The sequence below is a fragment of the Oratosquilla oratoria genome, chromosome 4, assembly GCF_046742065.1.
Source record: "Oratosquilla oratoria isolate Oo_2021 chromosome 4, ASM4674206v1, whole genome shotgun sequence".
In the NCBI taxonomy this organism is placed as follows: Eukaryota; Metazoa; Arthropoda; class Malacostraca; order Stomatopoda; family Squillidae; genus Oratosquilla; species Oratosquilla oratoria.
The window spans coordinates 83,417,766-83,442,765 of NC_134780.1; the positions used below are offsets into that span (position 1 = coordinate 83,417,766).

At 39.9% G+C, this 25,000-nt stretch overlaps 1 protein-coding gene across 2 annotated transcripts in view; it reads right to left on the reverse strand.

Moving 5' to 3' along the window:
• The window catches only part of LOC143024372 (uncharacterized), a 336,035-nt gene that overhangs the window by 30,372 nt on the left and 280,663 nt on the right, over positions 1-25,000 (reverse strand). The window contains exon 4 of one of the 2 annotated variants that reach the window (XM_076183167.1): positions 19,318-20,747. The exons of the other annotated variant lie outside the window; for it this stretch is intronic. Within the exon in view, the coding sequence (XP_076039282.1) occupies positions 20,488-20,747 (260 nt within the window). The 3' untranslated portion in view covers positions 19,318-20,487. Of the gene's footprint in view, positions 1-19,317; positions 20,748-25,000 lie in introns of those variants that run through there. 2 annotated transcript variants of the gene reach the window in all.

The following is a 25,000-nucleotide window of genomic DNA, read 5'->3' on the forward strand; positions in this document are numbered from 1 at the left end:
ATTTATTTATTTATTAATATCTATCTGTTTATTTTTAAAATCTATCTATTGTTGATCTATTATAGATTATTATCATTTATCTGTTTATTTATTATTTTTCATTATCTATTAATTTATTTCATTTATCTATTTACTAATTTGTTTGTTCATTCATTTATTAGTTTATTTATACAATTATTCATTTATCTTATTTTATTCTTTATTATTATTTTTTCCGCATTCGACGTAGTTATGGACCATGAGGTCTACTGTCGACATACTCTTCCTTTGTAATCTTTAGAAATCCTTTAGAGATGTCTCACGTTCCTGTGGCTAGTCAATGATCTCTTGAACATCACAACAATTCATTTCCAAAACCGCACTGGGCTCTTGACGGCGCTTAACCGTGTCGATATCAAGCGTCTTTCATGAAAGTGGCAGTTGCCGACAAGATTGACGAGTTAAACACCATATGAGGACGGAGCCTTTATTTGTACGACGTTTCGCTTATTACAGCCTTTTCAAGTACTTGAAAAAGCTGTAATAAGCGAAATGTCGCACAAATAAAGGCTCCGTCCTCATATCGCTGCATCATTGCAAGACTGTCGTAACTCAAAAATTTCAAGTATAGAGTTACAATGGTTTATAAGAATGCCGAATAATTCTGCGTCTTTTGGTAATAAAGTCGTAAGTCAAGTGGAGCCCTATTTACCTAATCAAGATGGTAAGTTTTGTTGCTTAGGGTAAAATTATTAAAATTATAATACTTATATAATTTAAATTGCTTCTCCTTAAAAATCACGAAATTTGAGTTACGACTGTCTTGCAATGATGCAGCGATATGGTGTTTAACTCGTCAATACCAAAAGTCGATGAAGAGAAGGAGCTTTGGAGATCCGGGCTGGGCAAGGCAACATGCCGGTACAAAGACTAATCAAAGAAATAAAATTAAATGATAAATAGATAAGTAAATGCATAGATAATAATAAAAAAAACAAGCCCGGCAATAATACAACCATAAACACATGTATATACACATATAAACAGATAAACACAGAAAGGGAGAGATAAAGAGATAGATAGATAGATAGATAGATAGATAGATAGATAGATAGAGAGAGAGAGAGAGAGAGAGAGAGAGAGAGAGAGAGAGAGAGAGAGAGAGAGAGAGAGAGAGAGAGAGAGAGAGAGAGAGAGAGAGAGAGAGAGAGAGAGAGAGAGAGGGAGAGAGAGAGAGAGAGAGAGAGAGAGAGAGAGAGAGAGAGAAAGAGAGAGAGAGAGAGAGAGAGAGAGAGAGAGAGAGAGAGAGAGAGAGAGAGAGAGAGAGAGAGAGAGAGAGAGAGAGAGAGAGTATGGATAGATAGATAGATGGATAGATAGATAGATAGATAGATAGATAGACAGATAGATAGATAAATAGATAGATAGATAGAGAGAGAGAAAATCAGGGCTTGTTTTAAAAAAAGTCTTTGAAAGCAGGTTTAAAAAAAAATGCAATTTGGAGACCACGTTTACGTAACCATTTCCATATCACTCGGTGCCTCAATGACCTGACCGGGTACTTAATCCTATTAAGAGGACTTAGGTAATGTGTGAATTTGGTGTATCACTGTGGAACCACCTGTGCCTATGGAATTCTGTTAATGCTGTTAGGAAGGTTAGTTCTCATTATGATGTGTAGTCTGTGACCTTGCTCTCTCTTTCTCTCTCTCTCTCTCTCTCTCTCTCTCTCTCTCTCTCTATATATATATATATATATATATGTATATATATACATATGATATATGTTATTGATTCCTGAAAAACATTCAACTAATTTTTTCTTCCGTTATCTTCATTAATTGTTGTTTTTGATTACAATGCCAAAGCCTCATCACCTCCTACTTTCTCTTTTTCTCCCTTTTCGCATTTTTCTTCTGCATTTTTTTTTTTGCCTCAGTTTGTCTTTATCCTCCTCCATCATCTCTTTCCCCTCCAATACTTTATCCAGTTTTTGCTATATTTTTCATTTTACGATGCATTTAGTAATTACAATGATTAATTCGAATTCATATCGTTTTCATTCTTCTCATGCTGTCTTACTTTGTCATGCTCTCGATGCGCAAATCCTTTAATTCGACTTCCTGCTTTGTTTTAATCTTTTACTACTTCGTCTTCTTATATGTCATTCTTTTTAATTTTCTTTTGATTAATTTCTATTGATATATTTCTTCAATGAATTAGTTATCAGTCATTTTGAGTTCACTGCTGAACGAAAACTTTTCCCATCTTCTTTCATAAATCGCGCGGCTCCAACCTCTGTCATGTTACTCCTGCAATTTTCTCTGTCTTGTCTCTTTGCCTTACGTCTTCTCTTCCTTTGCTATTTCGTGGCATCCAGTCAGTAGCACATCTGGTCTTACTACTGTCGTCCTGTCTTGGTACTTTCTCTACTCAGTTCCATATCCAGTACTTTACCTTCTACAATATTTTTTACTTCAATCTACTTAAGTACTTAATCTACTTAATCTACTTCAATCATACTTAACTTATCCTGTTCCTAACTCTCAGTGTTGTTCTCAGCATTGATCTCACTTAATATTGCTCTCAATGCACTTCTTAGCTTTTATACCCATCGTCTTTCTTAAATTTCAGATTTCTTACCGGTAGATCATAGCTGGAATTATACACTGACTACAGGTGGGCATCCTCTCATCATGTTTCTGTGTTCACCAAACAGTCTTCATCCGATTCCAAGACCCTTTTTTCAATTTCATTATCTTCACCCAGTTTTAGCATTTACCAATAGTTACACTTTTCATCTTCAGGGTTATAATCCTTCTTGTCTTTTTGTATTAGGCCGGCGGTCACCAAACTTTTTTCACTGCGGGCCGGATAACTGAAAGAATGACGAGCGCGGGCCGCATAATCATTCTGTTCAATATAATACAATACAATAATTTAACATTTACAATAGTAAATTTAAGGCACATTGCAGTCAGGAGGTCTCCGCACGCGTGAAGATCTCCTAGTATTCTAAACATAATATTCAAATTTAAATTGCGGTAAGACAGATATGTGAGAAAGCTATAGGAAAGGGGAAGGATGTTTTTTGGGCTTTCATGGATCTGGAAAAGGCTTATGATAGGGTAGACAGAAAGGCACTGTGGGAGGTTATGCAGATTTATGGGATAGGAGGAAAGCTTTTGGGAGCTGTCAAGAGTTTTTATGAGAGTAGTAGAGCATGTGTTAGGATTAGAAATGGAGAGAGTGAGTGGTTTGAAGTAAAGGTGGGACTTCGTCAAGGATGCGTTATGTCGCCCTGGCTGTTCAACTTATACATGGATGGGGTGGTGCGAGAGGTGAATGCTAGGGTAGTGAGTCAGGGATTGGAGATGGTTAAAGAAAATGGAGAAAAGTGGGAGGTGAGCCAGCTGTTGTTTGCGGACGACACTGCGCTTGTGGCAGGGTCAGAGGAGGGATTGAGGAAGCTGGTGGCAGAGTTTGGGAGAGTATGTGATAGAAGAAAGCTAAAGATAAATGTGGGTAAAAGTAAGGTGATGAGATGTAGACTGGAAGTGAACATTAAGGGAGAGCGACTGGAGGAAGTGGATAGTTTTAGATACTTGGGTGCAAGTGTAGCAGGAAAAGGTGGAGTGAAGGTGGAGGTAGAATGTAGATTGAGAGAAGCGAGTAAATGCCTTGGTGGTTTAAAGAGTGTAATGAGGAATAGACATTTGGGAATGGATGCGAAGAGGAGACTGTATGAAGGAGTGATTGTACCAACAGCACTGTATGGGGCAGAAACGTGGAACATAAGAGAAGAAGAGAGAAGGAGTTTGAATGTGTTTGAGATGAGGTGTCTGAGAAGTATGGTGGGGGTTACTAGGCTAGATAGAGTGAGAAATGAGGAGGTGAGGAGGAGAACAGGGGTGAAAAAGGATTTGGGAGATAGGGTTGATGAAAGAATATTAGGATGGTTTGGACACATGGAAAGAATGAGTGAAGAAAGACTAGTAAAAGAGGTATGGAAGGCAGATGTGGAGGGAGTGAACATGAAGGGACGTCCTAGGATGAGGTGGATGGATGGGGTGAAGGGGGCTTTGGGGAAGAGGGGAATGTCTGTTGAGGAAGGAAGGGAGAGGACGGAAGACAGAGGTGAGTGGAGAATGGTTGTATATGGATGATGTTGTGACTGCATGAGGAAGAATGGGCGGGGAAGTGGGGGGTGGGATAGTATGTGTGAGTAAATTTTGACGCAGCCCGAAGGGATTTCTCCCCGTCCTCGCCTTATATGCAAAGGGGGACGGAGAGGGGGGGTCGCCGATTAAATGAAGCGGCCTTGCTGTGGATGTACTGTGTCTTGCGACACTGCTTCTGACCCAGGGCGGTGGGCAGGGTGCAGGGATGACCCGTCATCCAGGAGGTGCTCAGATGAGAGGAAGGGTGGGAGGGGTGTGGAGTGTATTTAGGGATGAAATGGGTGGGAGTGTTTTTGTGCCTTTCCCTTTTTGGCTACCTCCCTTGGAAGGGGGAAAAAGCCTTGGTATATGTATGATGTATGTAAATTGCATCACAAAGTTTCGTGTTCCATACGTTTTATCAAGCAAATTCAAGTACCGTCGGCGGGCCGGATGAACTGACGTCGCGGGCCGGATCCTGACGTCGCGGGCCGGATACGGCCCGCGGGCCGTAGTTTGGTGACCCCAAGAATGTACCTTTGCCTAATAATTAGGCAAAGGTACATTCTGCCTGTCACTTATTGTTTCTTTTGAATTGTCTCCACAGCAATCTATCCAGCCACCATTGTTCTTGATTCACGACCTCCACAGTTTCGCCCCTTCTCTCTTAGAAACATAAGAGCATAAGACTGGAAGAGACTGCAAGGGACCATAAGACCTACACTTGGCAGTTCCATGTCCATAACCACCTATCATTCCTATCTATAAAGTTATTTTCTTTTCTTTTAAAACAATCTGTTGTTTCGGCACTCGCTATATGGTCACTAAGTCTATTCCATTTATCGACCAGTCTGTTTGTAAACCAGTAATTGCCTATTTCCTTCTTAAGCCTAAACGTGTTCAATTCATATCCATTACTGTGTGGTGACCTGTTGTCTTAATATGATGACCTTGTTCGCATCACCCTTGTTTTCCCATCCTCTTCCATGAATCGCACGTTTCCAACCTCTGCCATGTCACTCCTGCAACCTTCTCTATCTTGTCTCTGTGCCATCTTATCAATATTTATCTAAAGGAATATATTACATGGACAAATATCCAAGAAATAGTTCTGGATTGCTGGCTCCAAGCTCCAGGGCAAGGTCAAGTTTGTTGCCTTTCTGTGAACAAAAGGAAAGAGTATTACATATTTTCGTTTTTTGTTTTAGGATGTCCTACTTAGCGTAATGATTCTTGTGCTTGTAGTCATAGAGTCTAGACATCTTTTAGCATGGATTAGGGATGTTGTGTAACTTTATTCAAGATAATTATGTAATTTTTGTTATATTTTCATGGGGAGGAATTGAAAATTCTCTAAGACGCTAGGAGACTTCCTTTGATATACATACATACATACACACAAACACACACACACACACACACACACACACACACACACACACACACACACACACACACACACACACACACACACACACACACACACACACACACACACACACACACACACACACACACACACACACACACACACACACACACACATATATATATATATACAGATATATATGTGTATATATACGTGTTCACACACACACACACACACACACACACACTCCTAGCGTCTTAGAGAATTTACAATTCCTCCCCATGAAAATATAACAAAAATTACATAACTATCTTGAATAAAGTTACACAACATCCCTGATCCATGCTAAAAGATGTCTAGACTCTGTGACTACAAGCACAAGAATCAATACGCTAAGTAGGACATCCTGAAACAAAAAACGAAAATATGTAATACTCTTTCCTTTTGTTTACAGAGAGCCAACAAACTTGATCTTACCTTGGAGCTTGGTGCCAGCAATCCAGAAATATTTCTTGGATATTTGTCCAAGTAATATATTCCTTTAGATAAATATTGATAAGATGGCACAGAGACAAGATAGAGAACATTGCAGGAGTGACATGGCAGAGGTTGGAAACATGCGATTTATGGAAGAGGATGGAAAAACGAGGGTGATACGAGCAAGGTCATCATATTAAGACAACAGGTCAGCACACAGTAATGGATATAAATTGAACACGTTTAGGCTTAAGAAGGAAATAGGCAATTACTGGTTTACAAACAGACTGGTCAATAAATGGAACAGACTTAGTGACCATATAGCGAGTGCCGAAACAACAGATTGTTTTAAAATAAAAGAAAATAACTTTATAGATAGGAATGATAGGTGGTTATGGACATGGAACTGCCAAGTGTAGGTCTTATGGTCCCTTGCAGTCTCCTCCAGTCTTATGCTCTTATGTTTCTCAGAGAGAAGGGGTGAAACTGTGGAGGTCGTGAATCAAGAACAATGGTGGCTGGATAGATTGCTGTGGAGACAATTCAAGAGGAACAATAAGTGACAGGCAGAATGTACCTTTGCCTAATACAGGGATCACCAAACTACGGCCCGTGGGCCGCATCCGGCCCGCGACGTCAGTTTATCCGGCCCGCCGACAGTACTTGAATTTGCTTGATAAAACGTATGGAACACGAAACTTTGTGATGCAATTTAAATTTGAATATTATGTTTAGAATACTAGGAGATATTCACGCGTGCGGAGACCTCCTGACTGCTATGTGCCTTAAATTTACTATTGTGAATGTTAAATTATTGTATTGTATTGTATTGAACAGAATGGTTATGCGGCCCGCGCTCGTCATTCTTCTAGTTATCCGGCCCGCAGTGAAAAAAGTTTGGTGACCCCTGGCCTAATACAAAAAGGCAAGAAGGATTATAACCCTGAAGAAGATGAAAAGTGTAACTATTGGTAAATGCTAAAACTGGGTGAAGATAATGAAACTGAAAAAAGGGTCTTGGAATCGGATGAAGACTGTTTGGTAAACACGGAAACATGACGAGAGGATGTCCACCTGTAGTCAGAGGTGACAGTGGTGGTGGACGGACGTGGCAGGTCTGTGACCTCCTGTCTCAGGTGCAACGGGGCGCTTTGTAGCTGCCTGGGTCAGCTTGTTGACCCTTCTCCTGGTATTTATTTTTCTCCTAGTTTATACGCGGTAACAATGTGCGGACCAGTATTGCCATACAACCCCCCTCGTCAGAGATACCGACCCAGTGAACTTTACGCGTTAAAACGAGGGTGTGGTTATCCTCCGAGTTCAGTGATTCAGCGCCTGAAAGACATGAAACTCTTCCGAAGTCGTGGCCGACGAGGTGGTAGAAAAATTACACGAATAGAGCCTATGATTACAACCACAACAAGTGCAAAAAAACAGAAAAAAGGTTAAGCCGAGATCTCGCATTCACAGTGAAGTGCCACGCGTTTGGTACAGCCTACCCTCCCTCCTGCTGTCTAACGTTACCTCCTTAACCAACAAAATGGAGGAAGTGATCGAAACAGTACGTTCTACAGGATGTGACATGATGGCAATTACTGAAGCGTGGCAAATTGTGCCTGAAATGTGTAATATTGAAAACTTTGTACTATTTCACCACCTCAGAGTGAACCGTGTTGGTGGTGGTGTAGCATTGTTCTGTCGTGCGGACCTCAACCCTTCACACCTCAGGGTTGATATTCCCGAGGGAGTTGAGGTTCTGTGGGTGAGGATTAACCCCCGCCTTCACCCCCGCCACACCGCGTCCATTATTATGTGTGTGGTCTATCATCCTCCACGTGCACACACCGCCGCTCTCCTTTCCGATCACATTATTGAGACCGCTGACTCCCTACGATTGAAATACCCTGCTGCAAAGCTGGTCATTTGTGGGGACTTTAATCGGCTAGACACAAGTGAGATTCTACATCAATTAAGTCTTACTCAGGTGGTGAACTTCCCCACCCACAAGCAAACTACTCTCGACCTTATCATGACCGACATGGCTCAACAGTACTCCCCTCCCAGACCTCTCCCCCCCATCGGCAGGAGTACCCACATCACCATCCAGTGGTCGCCAGCACCCAGCAATGCCATCCGTAGAACTAAGGTCACTCGACACCACCGCCCCATGCCTGACTCGGCCATGAGGGAGTTTGGGAGGTGGATAGTGGAGTATCCCTGGACGGAGGTTCTGGAAGCCGAGGACGTGGAAACCAAGTGGAAAAACTACTCAACAACCACTACTGAAGCTTTCCACTTTTTTTTCCCGGTCAAGGACTTCTCCGTGAACCGATCAGACGCCCCCTGGATGACCCCCCGTATTAAGCGTCTAATTAAACAACGCAACAAGGCATATTACACTGATCGACCCCTCTTCAGATCCCTCAGAAATAAAGTCATCAAGGAGATAAGTATTGCAAAGTCTTCGTACTACCCTAATAAAATAGAACACCTCAAAACACAAAATAACAGTCAGTGGTTTAGTAAGATCAAAGCTCTCTGCGGGCTACAAAATAATCAAGCCTCTCACCTGCCCTGCGCTTCACACTTACCACCTGACTTAGCTGCTCAAGAGATTAACACTCACTTCGCCTCTATCTGCCAGACCTTACCCCCCCTTAACTTCTCCGGCCTACCTGCCTACCTCCCCTCTCCCTCACCCCCTGCCCCTGTCCAGAAAGCTGACGTTGCCACTAAACTAAGTAAATTAAAGTATAACAGATCTACAACACCTTCTGATCTACCTATCAAAATCTACAAAGAATTTGCCCCAGAACTTGCCCTCCCACTTTCCTCCATAATTAATGCTTCACTGAGTCAAAACTCCTGCCCCAGTGATTGGAAAATTTCATATATCACTCCCATCCCCAAATGTCCGAACCCACAGTCACTAAGCGACCTTAGACCTATTGCTATCACCCCAATCCCAAGCCTTATATGTGAGGATTTTGTTTTTAACTCAGTATACAACAAAATTAAAGATCAAATCGATATAAAACAGTATGGCAACATGAAATCCTCCTCCACAACTCACTATCTTGTTAATCTTCTGGACTTCTTGCACAGCCACTTAGACAAACGCAATACTTCTCTAGCCTTGACCTTTATTGACTTCAAGAAAGCGTTTGACCTTGTTGACCATAACATTATCATCTCCAAAGCCATACAACTGGGGATCCAACCACACTTGGTAGCATGGCTAGCCGACTTCCTGACCGGACGTCAACAGGTAGTGAGGTACCAGGGAACGACATCCTCCCTCCACCCTCTAACATGTGGGGTCCCTCAAGGGACCAAGATGGGACCACTGTGCTTCCTCATCCTCATAAATGACGCATTAATGGACACCCAACATAGATGGAAATACGTCGATGACTGTACAGTTGGCATTCCCATCAACACCAGGCAGCCTGACTTTTCTCCACTACAAAACATCCTAGACAACCTCAAAACGTGGACTGAGAGCAGGAATGTGACAGTTAACCACAACAAGACCGTGGTCATGCATGTTTGTACATCCAAACAGGCGGTGGCACCACCTCAACTGTCATTAGGAACCCATTCCCTTCAAGTGGTCCAGTCCGCCAAGCTACTAGGCATCACAATAGACGACCACCTTAACTGGAACCAGCACATCAACAACATCATCAGGACAGCCTCTTACAAACTCTTCATGCTGCGCAGATTGAAGTCCCTTGGTACCCCATCACCAGATCTAAAGGGAGTCTACACCACCTTCGTACTCCCCACCCTCATGTACGCCTCCCCAGCCTGGTCATCATCACTTAACATCACACAGAGGAGCAAATTAGAGAAAGTACAAAAAAGAGCGTGCAGAATTATCTTGGGTAATCAGTATGAGGGATACGAACACGCCCTCACCACCCTCAGCTTACCAAGATTGTCCGACAAACACAGTGAGGCACTGAATAAGTTTGGACAGGACCTAATGCTACACCCACGTCACCGTCACTTCCTCCCACCTCCCACCACACCCACCCGCCATGCAACTCGGCATTCAAACAAAATCAAGCCCATCAGAGCGCCGAGAACTGACCGATACAAGAACAGTGCCATTCCATCCATTGTCCGCACAATAAACTCATCATAAATTTTAGACTAAGCATATCACTCTAATAATTACTATATTACTCATAAAAGTGCCCAATTGTATTATTGTCAGTGTATCACTGCTATCTCAATAAACCTATCATTATTATTTTTTTTATTATTACACACACACACACACACACACACACACACACACACACACACACACACACACACACACACACACACACACACACACACACACACACACACACACACACACACACACATACACATACACATACACATACACATACACACACACACACCACACACACACACACACACATATAAGTGAGATATCTGGGTCAAAGTATATACCTACACATCTTTTATCCCACACACAACCTAAGCCCATACGGTGTCCAACCTCAGCACCTCGTGGGGTCATCCCTGACTCCCGATGCAATGCTCGGATTAGAGGAAATGCAGTAAGGCACAGTACTCAGAATGAATTTCATAAACATCATATCATTTTGAAGAGGATTTTTGTTGTGGTCGTTAGCTTTGCATTTGAGAAGGCTTCAGATAGGAAAACCGTCATAGTTTATGACCTGTGTATTTGAAATATCAATATAGATTCACTTTTGATATTTTTTTTTACTTATGATGGCCTGACATTATCAAGAAAAAATCCTGAAATTAGAAAAGAATATATATGTGGTTGATACCATTTATAAACAACGCTATATTATTATTGACACATTCATGGCTTGAAGAAATACTATTGAACAGCTTTTCTGGTTGTATGGGTGTCAGATTGATCAGGGTAGGAATGAAATGGAAGGATAAATAATTTTTCAAAACATATTTAGAATTATTTGTTTATTTTTCTCTTCAAGTCAGGCGTCTAATGCGCCGAATTTCTTGAAGAAATTGACAGGTAGACCAACATATCTTCCATGTGATGTTACCTTAAGATATCAGTTTACAAAAGTCAAGGGATCTGGCGGGATGACATTGAAACAAGTTAAACCTAAAATTAAATAAATAAATCAATAAAATATAAAATAGATAAAACTTATGGACTAAATGTGCAAAGCTGCTCATCCAGGAAAAAATATAAACGCTAAATGATTTAGTACATGTAATCATAGAAAGTAATTATTGAAATGGATTCCAGTCCATCACATAATCTAGATAAAAATCTGATGAGGTTTTTTAATAGAGGAAGAGTACACAAACAAAGAATATGAATTAAAAAACTATTCACAGATTCCTTATAACAAACGTCCCAACAAAAACAAATATATATAATAGTAAAATCAAGCACACACACACACACACACACACACACACACACACACACACACACACACACACACACACACACACACACACACACACACACACACACACACACACACACACACACACACACACACACACGCATGCACACACACGCACACACACGTGAAGAATAGAAGTGTTTTCTGAAAAAAAAAACACAATCGTATAATAATTCACAATATTACAGGCAATGGAAATATATCTAGATTCAGGCTCAGACATACACCTAGAAACAAGGAGACAAAACAATGGCATATAGAGAACAGATATATATATATATATGTATATATATACATATATATATATATGTATATATATATATATATATATATATATATATATATATATATAGCTATATATATATATATATATATATATATATATATATATACGAATATCGATTTATATTTGGTTTTGACTTTGAAGGCACGAGTTCGAGTCCCACATTCCTCTCTCTTCGTTTCCCAGCAGTGAAACGCGCACATAGGGTAAAGGTGACGTCTCCGACATCAGCTCCTCATTACCTTCTGGCGCAGGCTTCTTACCGCGGCCTCTTTCCTCTCCGTAGGTAAAGGTTGAAAGAGGTTTACGATGGTACACCAAGAGACGCTGAGTATCTGCGGCCGAAGCCGTCACCTTTGGACTATGTGCTTGGACAGTTGGTGCAGGTAACAGTCACTGATGGGAATCGGGAAGAAATTAGGGACTCGAACCCACAACTAAGTGAATGCAAGACGAGACGAGCGGGCTTCAGGCTACGCTAACAGACCACAAGAGTTGAGATATGAACAAAACTTATTTCGTTTTACAATTTTGTGACCCTCCGGTTGTTTTTGAGAAATCTCTTTTTCCTTTGACATCTGTTCACATCCCCGAAAGCTTCTGTTCCTCTATGACTTTGTGTTATGCTTCGGGGAGTAGAGTTCTTGAGTCAAATTGTGTTGGAACTTTCTTACCCATGTTTATATCCTTTGAAGTCCTTTAACTTTAATCATTCTCTCTCTCTCTCTCTCTCTCTCTCTCTCTCTCTCTCTCTCTCTCTCTCTCTCTCTCTCTCTCTCTCTCTCTCTCTCTTTCTCTGTCTATCTTTCTCTCTCTCTCTCTCTCTCTCCTTCCTCTTTCTCTTCACCCCTCTCCCTCTCTCTCCACCTTTCTCTTTCCCTCTCTCTTCCTTCACCCCCTCTCTCTCCCTCCACCCACTCTCTCTCTCTCTTTCTCTCTCTTTTCCCTCCATCCCTCTCTTTCTCTCTCTCTCCCCCTCTCTTCCCCCCCTCTCTCTCCCTATGATTTGCAAATTTCTTTGAAAACGTGAATATCACATATGAAACTATTTTCTTTTTTCTTTCCTTTCTGTACTTATCGGGGAAATGGCAGCAAAGGCGTATCGAGAAACAATGACGTCAGTCACACGACTTACCCTGACATACACGATTTGATCTGTAATCATTCCCTTCAAGGTTACCAACTTTAACCCAATGTCTTATTCATGACTCTGACTGCAGATCATCCGACCCAGTGAATATCAATTCCTTCTGGCTGTGCCTAATTACAATAGATATTTAACTAGACCCTCCGGGAAAGCTTAAGGACGGACTCAGGAAATTGATATGTCAACTTCATGTCCAGGAAATGTAGGTAAAAAGAAAAAGGAGTTAAACTGCACTAAAGGCTGTGACGCTTATAAAAAACATTAAGATGACTTTGATTATTATCTAAAAGACGAATATCCTGAATCTTTTACCATGTGTAAATGTGAAAATAAAAATTGAAATATAAGAAATATATAAACAGTTATATAAGATATTTGATGGGTAGATTAATATAGAAATGGAATATAGAAACAAAAACAATATACTGATATATATGTATAAGAATGTATCTGTATGTATATATATCACTGTATTAGTAACTGGTTGTCGCGAACGGGTTACCAGACCTGTCTCATGCCAACTTGACCACCAAGGATTAAAAGATTTGTAACCTGAAATGATACTTGTCTCCAAAAATTCAATAACTATCGAAACTACGTTCAGAGCAGCCCCCATCCCCAATCGTGGATGCTGCATTATCTAAATGGAACCACTATTGGTTTTCCACCATTTGAGTTATAAATCATTATTGTATTTATATCGTGGTAGCTGCTTGGCTGTTGTAATTAGAAGGCTGTAGGCCTAGAGGTTGACCAATATTCTTGTGTTGTGGTTCTGGTGAAGTATCCGCTGGGGATAGTAACACGACTCTTTAATCCCTTGTTCAATCCAAGATGGGTTTGCCCACTCTTGGCTCGGAGATTCACCTTGAGCCAAGCAGCTCCCGCCTGGGCCGACTCCGCACGGTCCTAGGCTCTCCTCTGTAATACTATGGTGGTGGGTATGTACAGTATACTCTCCTATAATCCCAAGAGCTGCTGGGGTTCGTGTTGGGAGGGCTAGTCTTTATATCTATATAGATAAAATCCAGACATTGCACTGTTGATGCGGCTGGGTTTGTAGCCTGGCACTGCGAGATCCACCAAACTCATCATACGGGTAGCGCAAACAAGGCACAAGCACGTCGAACTTGGCTCAGGGTGAACTTCACCTTGGTCTTTGGATCACGTGTTGGACTCGTGATCGACAGCTATTTCCTCCCGGAAGAGAACTCAGAGCTCGTATGACCGATCTATGGGTAATGCTATGACCTTACACGCACCCCCCCCAACTCCCCGCCCACGAGAGTTGGAGTAACGACTCGAAGCGCAGCGATACTGAAATAATTTCAGCCCTGGGCAGGATTCGAACCAGGTACCCCCGGTACCGCCGTACTGACAGTCTGGGACTCTACCAACCGCGCCACTGAGTCGTGTTCAGGCAAGCTCTTCGTGTGTGAGCCTGGAACAGTTTTCCTTTCCAAAAACGATTGACTACCCTTTTATATTGGCGGAGCTTAGGAGGCTTAGAGTGGATATAGCGGGTCTTCTGGAGGTGAGGAGACCGGGTAGTGGTGAGATCAGTGAGGTTGGTTACCTCTACTAGTGGTCGGATACAGAAGTGGTGCATCATCATCATCATATCTTGTCGCACCAGAAGTGAGGCCACATTGGGGGATGAGTACATGATGTTGGTGAAACTACATACATACATATACCAAAGACTTTTCCCCCCTACACGGGGGGTAGCCAAAAAGAAAAATGATTACTCGCTCACCATCCCATCCTAACGCAGTGGGAAGAGAGCAAAACCATGTTAATTGCGGAAAGCTGCTTTATTTTTTCATTCTTTATTTTTCTTTTTTGGCCAACGTTGGATCGCTCCCCCGCCTTGAAATGGACTAAAGTTTTAGCTAAGTTGAAATGTTTGCTTAGGAGGAACGTCGCTGAATATTTATTCTGTTTTTCGGGCACATATGAAAGTAATACGGATTTGAGTTATGGGGATTCTAAATATGAAATACTGTTGACCAACCTATTTGAAAAAACAACAACAACAACAGATCAATCTAGTTGATGTTAAGTAAAGTTGGTGGGGGGGGGGCAGGAAGGCTCAGAGCATCTCTTTGTGTCTCATCTCTATGGCTATAACTCCTCTGGTTCGCGTACTTTCTTTGTAAGTGTAAAGAACCACAGCAAATATGTTTGTGATACTCTGAGGATATAACAACAAGTACTTGCTCTCTTCAAAATTCGTGTTCTCTTGGGATAATTTTGCATACCTATGTGTAAAAGTTCTGGTTATGTTTACGTGCACACACACACAAACACACACACATACACACACACACACACACACACACACACACACACACACACACACACACACACACACACACACACACACACACACACACACACACACACACACACACACACACACACACACACACACACACACACACACACACACACACATGTATTTTCTACATACATACATACATACATACATACATACATACATACATACATACATACATACATACATACATACATACATACATACATGCCTACATGCATACATGCATACATACATACATACATACATACATACATATATACATCCATACATACATATATACATACATACATACATATATGCGTACATACATATATACATGGATGCATATACATACATACATGCGTACATACATATATACTTACATACATACATACATACATACATACATACATACATACATACATACATACATACATACATACATACATACATACATACATACATACATACATACATACATACATACATAGGCTTGAGAATCTTAATGACTACAAAAGCTATGTCGATAGAGAGAAAATCCCTGCAGGGTCACCCATATCGATCAGGTTTTGTAAGAAAGATCAGACAAAGAGCAGCTCACACGCACAGTCGCAGGACTCACTGCTAACTGGCACGTCCCTTATGGCGAACAGGGAAATTCCTCATAGATATATGGGGTACTGTCATAATGACGGCGTGGACCATTGGGCACCCTATAGAAATAGGGCTTCATCGAATATAATGAATAAGGTGACACCAGAGAATTATCTCTCCAGAAACCAGTTGGCACGGAGGTGAGATTACTACCAAAAACACCCTTCATAGCAACCATGAAAAGCACAACAAAAACAAAACCGGGCGTTCCTGTTGGATCATCGTCTACTAAAGGTCCAAACGCATTGCCTCTTGTGCTTACGGGCAGAGTGCCACCGAATGTGAGTAAGCACTGTCCAAGCAGACCCAAGTCTTGGACATTAAACAACATAAAGAAAATGAAGATCTATACTTACAACGTAAGAAGTCTCTCAGAGGACCACAGGCTGGAGAGCTTAATGGAAAAACTAGACAACATCAAGTGGGACATCGTAGGACTGAGCGAAGTCCGAAGAACGGAAGAAAAGTTGATACAATTACAAGATGGTGACCACCTGTTCTACTATAGAGGTAAGGACAAAGAAAGATCCAGTGGAGTAGGATTCTTGATCAACCAAGAAGTTGCTGGTGACGTAGTCAATTTCAGTAGTTTGTCTGACAGGGTAGCTTGGATTGTGATTAGGCTGTGTAAAAGGTACACTCTAAAAATAGTTCAGGTTTATGCACCAACTTCACAGAGTTCAGACGATGAAATTGAGTCGTTCTATGATAATTTAAGTCAGGTAATAGATCAAGAAAAAAGTAAGTACACGTTGGTAATAGGAGACTTTAATGCTAAAGTAGGGAAGAAGATGGGAGATGAGACGTGCATTGGGAAGTTTGGAGTAGGTGAAAGAAATGACAGAGGCGAGATGTTGGTCAATTTTGCAGAGAACTACATCATGAGGATAATGAACACTTTCTTCCAAAAGCGTATAGGTCGTAGATGGACCTGAAGAAGTCCAAATGGAATAACAAAGAACGAAATAGACTTCATATTAGGAGATGAGACCAAAAGCGTTAACAATGTTACGGTGATAAATAAAGTAAACATAAGTAGTGACCATAGAATGGTAGGTTGCACAGCTAAATTCAATTTCAGAGCCGAGAGAAATAAACTAATTTTGAGAAAGAAAATCAGCCTTGCAAAGGTTAAGAATAATAATAAGAAATTTCAGTTAGAAATTAAAAATAGATTTGAAGTTCTAAGAACAAACGAGGACACCGTGGAAGATATTAATTTGAATTTAGTGAATATCATTAGGGAATCGGCAGAGAAAGTAGAAAGTACAAAAAACATCAGAGAAAACAAATACTCCAAAGCTACAAATGACCTGATAAAAAGAAGAAGGATCATGCAGATTAAAAGCAGGAGAGACGAAATAGAGAGTAGAATTAAAAAAGTTTATCAATAAAAGGCAGATATTAGAGAAAAGAAAGAGAAACATGGATGAAACAGAGAAAACTATTCGGAAATGTATAATTATTAAAGTGACCGAGCGCAGACATGCTTTAGGAAAACAGCAAATGATATGTTTGAAGGATAGAAATGGAGAAATCATTAAATGCAGGGACAGAATGGTAAAAAGAGTAGAATAATTTTACCTAGAGCTTTACTCGTCGAAAATTGTAGTTGAGTCAGTAAATTCATGTGTAGACGTTAATAGTGTACCAGATATTAGAAAGAAAGAAGTAGAATTTGCTCTAAAAATATGAAACAAGGAAAAGCACCTGGGGAAGATGGTATATCGATAGATCTGTTGAAAGACGCAGGAAAATTAGTTCATATTGGATTAGCTGAGTTGTACATCCAGCGCTTCCGTCAAGAAAGCGTTCTTGAATCGTGGTGCAATGCTATAGTGATTTTGCTTCATAAAAAAGGAGACCAGAAGGACCTTAGTAACTATCGACCGATTAGCTTGCTATCAAACGTATATAAAGTATTCTCCAAGATCCTTACAAATAGACTAAGTCAAGCTTTAGAAGGAAAGCAACCGAAAGAACAGGCAGGCTATAGGAGCGGTTACTCGACTCTAGACCATTTGCAGGCGATAAACCAACTAATCGAGAAAACGAAAGAATACAATATACCTCTGTGTTTAGCTTTTGCAGATTATGAGAAGGCCTTTGACTCGGAAGAACAAATAATAATACTAAACTCGCTACGTAATCAGGGCACAAACGAACAGATCGTAAGAGTTTTAGAAAAGATTTATGCGAAAGGTACCATTATAATCCGACTACGTAAAGACACAGAAAAGATCAAGATCGAGAAAGGAGTGCGGCAAGGTGATACAATTTCACCTAAACTATTTACAGCTTTCTTGGAAGATATTTTCAGGAGGTTGAGTTGGGAAGAGAAAGGTTTGAAAAATAATGGCGAATATTTGAACTACCTAAGATTTGCGGATGACATTATTTTTATGCTGAGTGATCTAAACAAGGAAAGTCTCAAAGTAGGTTTAAAACGAATAAGAGTAAAACCAAAGTAATGTTTAACACGAAAGTTCAAAGGAAAGATATTGTAATTGATGGTGAGAGTTTTGAAGAAGTTGAGGAGTATGATTATTTAGGGCAGATGGTGAAAGCGACGAAAGATTATGGTAATGAAATAAAAAGACGCATTATATTTGGCTCCAAAGTGTTTGGTAAATGTAATAAAATACTGAGAGGTCCTCTACCTTTTTGTTTGAGACGTAAATTTTACAATCAATGCATTCTGCCAGCAATAATTCATGGGTGTGAGATTTGGAAACTAACGAAGGCGATGGAAGCAAATCTAAGGAATGTACAGAGAAGAATGGAGAGATCAATGATAGGAATAACGCTGAGAGACCAAAAGAGAGCAAGTTGGGTGAGAGAGCAGACTAGAGTGAACGATATTGTGGAGGCGGTAAAAGAGAGGAAGTGGAATTGGGTAGGTAAGTTAACGCGAACGACTGATGAACGATGGAGCAAGTGTGTTACTGAGTGGACGCCGCGAGATAGGAAGCGTGGAAGAGGGAGACCAGACAGAGGGTAGAGAGACGAGATCGAGAGGCTTGCAGGAGTGACGTGGCAGAGGTTGGCGAGGTCGTGTGAATCATGGAATGCTATGAAGGAGGCCTTTGTTCAGCACTGGACTCAGGATGGCTGAATTGATTGATTGATATATACATACACACACACACACATACATGCATACATACATACATACATACATACATACATACATACATACATACATACATACATACATACATACATACATACATACATACATACATACATACATGCATACATACATACATACATACATACATACATACATACATACATACATACATACATACATACATACATACATACATACATATATACATACATATATACATACATACATACATACATGCATACATACATACATACATACATACATACATACATACATACATACATACATACATACATACATACATACATACATACATACATACATGAATTTCCCTTATGTATACAAATATATCTACATATATGTATATCACCACGAAAACCCTTGACTTATGTACACGAAAATGTGAGTTGGTCTTCCTTAGAAAATCACGTAGTTTTCCATTAACGGATAACTGAATACTTTTAAAAGCACAACATAATGATATTATATACAATAGTATATATATATATGTAAGCCTTTCTACCTTGTGATGACGATAAATACATTTCATCTTAAGAAATAAATCACAATTTTTATAAAGTAATCGTGAGCTTTGATATCTTTACTACTCAAATATACACGTATACATACAAAAGCATATATCTAAATGGAATGGGCATGTGGATTAGTTCTTTATTAAATAACGCCTCCTTTGTACTTATTAGGGCGTCAACACACACGAATCTAAGGCTGTAACAACCTCAAGGACAATTTGTAAGAATGAGAATGGGACGGGAAGGAAGGAAGGAGAGAAGAAAAGACAAGAAAGACAGATTCGTAATTAATCAGAATGATAAATCGGTAGATGTTTATACAAACAATAGTGAGAATGAGACAGAGATAAGAACAGGCAGTGATGGTGAATGATGATATTTGTAATAGGAGTTGTAACACTGATAATAATAATGACAATAATAATGACAATAATAATGACATGATAGCTTGAACATTGACAATAACAACAGTAATGGTCATATTTGTAATACTTTATTTGTATCCACTGCTATCAGTTCTTTTATTAGAAGTGGTTGTGTAGTAATGGAAACATATTAAGAGTTCTATGTACCCATGACATCAATAGCCATGGATGTATTTGCCGTCTGAAACATCAAGGAAACATGCCAGCTCATTTCCAGAGAGTCTTTTCAAATATAAAACTTTAACAGCCAGTCCCTACTTACAAAGAAATGACAAATTCCAGGCAATGCCTAATCGGTGCACACTTATCGAGAACATACTCAGGGATTCAGGAATTCGACAAAATCAAAAAACAACCAGTCGCCACCAGCACAAACACCAAAATAGGAAAAACGTCTTTTAGAAGTGGGAATTCACAGCTGCGACGGCGGTCGTCGTTGAATGCGCCGCGAGTACTGGTGGCGGTAGCAAACGTGGCCCGTGTGAAGAGATCCATTGTCATACATACATAAGGACGAGGCAGACGCTCTGACTGAGGAGCACGGGCTGTTGCTTCCTGGTTGCTTTGAATCAGGTGCCCAGGAGAAACCTCGTGAAGGCCAGAAGAACAAGGGCCGTGGACAGGAGGGCCGCTGTGGAGAAGAAGTAGAGAGTTGGTGAGGCATGACTGAAGTAGCGCATGCGGTGGGTGTTGCACAAGTCTGACGCACACGTCTTGTAACACGCGAGGAGGCGCTCCACGCGGTTGTTGGTCAGGTTCTCGTAGTGGAAACCACAGAAGTCTGACATGTTTGTCTCGGCGCATGCACGAAACAACACCTGGGCGGTTCCTGGAAGAGAAAGAGGGGAAGTTAGCCGGGCTATGTGCTAACTTTGGGAAAAAAAAAAAAAAAAAAAAAAAAAAAAAAAAAAAAAAAAAAAAAAAAAAAAAAAAAAAAAAAATTATGCAAAGGAACTGTCTGATACAACAACTACATATTGAGGACCTTAACAGCAATCTTAGGAATCTTTTCGCCTTCCTTTAATATACATTTCCATAAAATCTAAGAAACAATATACAAAACTACACCAATGGAAAACGATAACTACGAGGAAGCCTCTTTTGTCATCACAGGGAGACCAGAATTTAAAAAAACGGGTGTTTTAGAGGTTCGTCTCAGGATGTGTCACATTGCATCTGACTTGGTATTTTGAAAATCTAAGCCACGTAATGTAAGGCAGTGGTTACGTGAATCTGCTGAAGTGGGGAAGTAGGTACTGTAAGGGCTCCTATCTACCGTACGATCTAGTCTTAAGGCCGCCTGACAGATCTGGTCGATTTGTCCAACCGTCATAAACGATCCAATCAGGTCGGATCCGACCGATTCTGTCAGACGGCCCGAAGACTAGATCGCACCGTGGATGGAGACCCTAAGAGTACTCATTTTGCCTTATCTGATTTCTGGATACCGTGTCGAACTCATGAACACGTGGTTGTGAGTTCGATTCCCGTAGGGTTTGTCCTATTAAGGGTTTTTCACTTCCCACTGCGTCGGCGTGGGAAGATGAGTGACATTTTTCTTAGAAAGTTTTTCTCGGGCTTTGAGGGGAAGGTAGTGAAGTAAAGGTGGAACGAGCTATGAATCTAAGACTATTATCATATATCCGATATCATATTCCATGCCATCACGGTCGAGACTGACGAGGAGCTCGATGGAAGCATATATACGGAAAGTGATAAGTGGTCAAGCTAAGGACTCGAACCTAGCTCAGACGTAACAAATGAACAGTGACTTAGACCACTGCGCTATCAAGAGAGATATAAGTTGGGAAAGTATTTTACACGTACTGAATAGTCTTCAGTGTAGACTGGGGACCATTCAGTGTGTGTAAAATACTTTCTATTGAATAAAAGATAAATGAATAGATGAATGAATAAATAAGTAAATAGAAAAGAAGAGATAGATAGATAGATAGATGGATAGATAGATAGATAGATAGATAGAGAGAGTGAGATTGAGAGAAAGAGAGATTAGTGTTGCTAATAAATGTTACCTTCAATTTGGCGTGTGGCGTCACTGAAATTCATAAATTAAAAGAAAAATACCGAAGAAGGTGAGCTTCACAAGAAACTTGTCATTGCCAAAAGAATAAAAAACCCGTCCCCCTACTCCCCTAAAAAAAAAAAGTCCCCCTACTCCCCTCAAAAAAAAAAAAAAAAAAAAAAAAAAAAAAAAAAAAAAAAAATTGCCCATGGTAGGACTCTTCCGAGCTGAAGACTCCTTTGTAAAGAACACAAAGGGATTCTTTCAAGGAGCTAAGCACTTTGACCAAAGGATACACATTATCCTTCGTCCTCTAAGCTCGTAATGAGCCAATTTGCGGTAATGAGTGCCTAAGATAGAGTGGCTCGAGGTTTGAAATGAGCTTCTGAAGTATTCTGTCTTTGGGATTTGTTAAAAGATACAAAGGCTTGGATTTAAGTGAATATGTACCTGACAGAATCACTTATGAAAAGCTTAGATACCATAAATACCTTTTTTAGAGGGTAGCCGCTTCAATCATAATTTCTTTCTATGTTTTTTTTTTTTTTTTTTTTTTTTTTTTAAATAGAAAATAAACTTCCAGTCTTTTATGGGCAGCTGTGTTATGTTCTATTTTCTTCTCCAGACATTTTGTAAAAAGAAAAAAAATATATGAATGAATGAATAAGAAGGAGAAAATGATACTTTATTATATAGGGGGGTAGATGCGTCAAATAATACTCTCTATTTTTACTTTTCGTACAAATAGATAAACAAACATATAGACAAATACACCAGAAAAAATATTCCCCTCCTTAGAAAGTAGCCGTGTCAGGTCATAATTTCTTTTTAGATTTTTTGTGAAATACATCTATCTATCCATCTATCTATTTATCTATTTATATATGTAATATATATATATATATATATATATATATATATAACAAAGATATGTCGTAGCACATATGTAAAATAATACTGATGACCCACTTTCGGAGAAGAATAAGCGAAGATATAGAGATCTGTATATTTCGATCACTTACTGTGATCCTCTTCGGCAGATATAAGTTACAAAGTACAGAACAATGTGTATTTATAGTAAAGCAGTGAGGTAACATGAGGGGACGAGGCTCAGGTCAACACGCCCGGCACGCATGCTCGCATCTTGGTGGCTCAGGTCACATGACCGGCGTTGCATGGGCCTTGGTGATTTTTTGTCCACCGTTAATGTTGATGGTAACATTTTATTTATGGCAAAAGAAGAAATACAGTCTGGTGACCATTGACCATGGGAAATGTTATAATTTGGGAAATTATTTATTAAGGAGGATTCTACTATTTTTCTTCTGAAACTACATTTGGATTTATAAATTATTTCAGCATCGTCCCAATTTATTCGGTGGTTTTTATTGGCGACGTGCTGAAATACTGCGGAATTTTCCTGTCCGTATTTAACAGAGTTCTTGTGCTCCTTAACCCTGGTATTGAGATCTCGACCCGTCTGTCCCCAATATACGTCATTGCAATCTAAACAAGGTAATTTATAAACTCCAGGAGTTGTATTACTCTTGGATCTGTGATGTATATTGACAACTTTACTGAACAAATTATTAGGATAATGGAAGATAAAATTTACCTTTTCCTTTGGTAACATGTGAGACAATTAATGGATTGATTTGTTAAAAGGCAATTTTATGCTTCTATTATCCCAATGATGATTCATGGCGGAATGGGAATCTGTTTTGTGAAAACTAATTTTGGCCTTGCTGAGAGCTTTTTGTAAAAACCACGGCGGGTATCCTAATTTTGTTAGTTGATTTTTCACTGAATTTAGTTCCAAATCTAAGTATTGGGAGCTACAAATTCTCAAAGCCCGTAAGAATAGGCCTGAAGCTACACTATATTTTATTTTGTCAGGATGGTGGCTAAAGAAATGTAGGTAGCTCCCTGTGTGGGTGGGCTTCCTATAAACTGTGAAGGACAGTGACTCCGCATTTCTTATTACTAAAATATCTAGAAAAGGTAATTTGTGATCTAATTCCCATTCCACCTTGAATTTAATATTGTTCAAGGTGGAATGGGAATTAGATCACAAATTACCTTTTCTAGATATTTTAGTAATAAGAAATGCGGAGTCACTGTCCTTCACAGTTTATAGGAAGCCCACCCACACAGGGAGCTACCTACATTTCTTTAGCCACCATCCTGACAAAATAAAATATAGTGTAGCTTCAGGCCTATTCTTACGGGCTTTGAGAATTTGTAGCTCCCAATACTTAGATTTGGAACTAAATTCAGTGAAAAATCAACTAACAAAATTAGGATACCCGCCGTGGTTTTTACAAAAAGCTCTCAGCAAGGCCAAAATTAGTTTTCACAAAACAGATTCCCATTCCGCCATGAATCATCATTGGGATAATAGAAGCATAAAATTGCCTTTTAACAAATCAATCCATGAATTGTCTCACATGTTACCAAAGGAAAAGATAAACTTTATCTTCCATTATCCTAATAATTTGTTCAGTAAAGTTGTCAATATACATCACAGATCCAAGAGTAATACAACTCCTGGAGTTTATAAATTACCTTGTTTAGATTGCAATGACGTATATTGGGGACAGACGGGTCGAGATCTCAATACCAGGGTTAAGGAGCACAAGAACTCTGTTAAATACGGACAGGAAAATTCCGCAGTATTTCAGCACGTCGCCAATAAAAACCACCGAATAAATTGGGACGATGCTGAAATAATTTATAAATCCAAATGTAGTTTCAGAAGAAAAATAGTAGAATCCTCCTTAATAAATAATTTCCCAAATTATAACATTTCCCATGGTCAATGGTCACCAGACTGTATTTCTTCTTTTGCCATAAATAAAATGTTACCATCAACATTAACGGTGGACAAAAATCACCAAGGCCCATGCAACGCCGGTCATGTGACCTGAGCCACCAAGATGCGAGCATGCGTGCCGGGCGTGTTGACCTGAGCCTCGTCCCCTCATGTTACCTCACTGCTTTACTATAAATACACATTGTTCTGTACTTTGTAACTTATATCTGCCGAAGAGGATCACAGT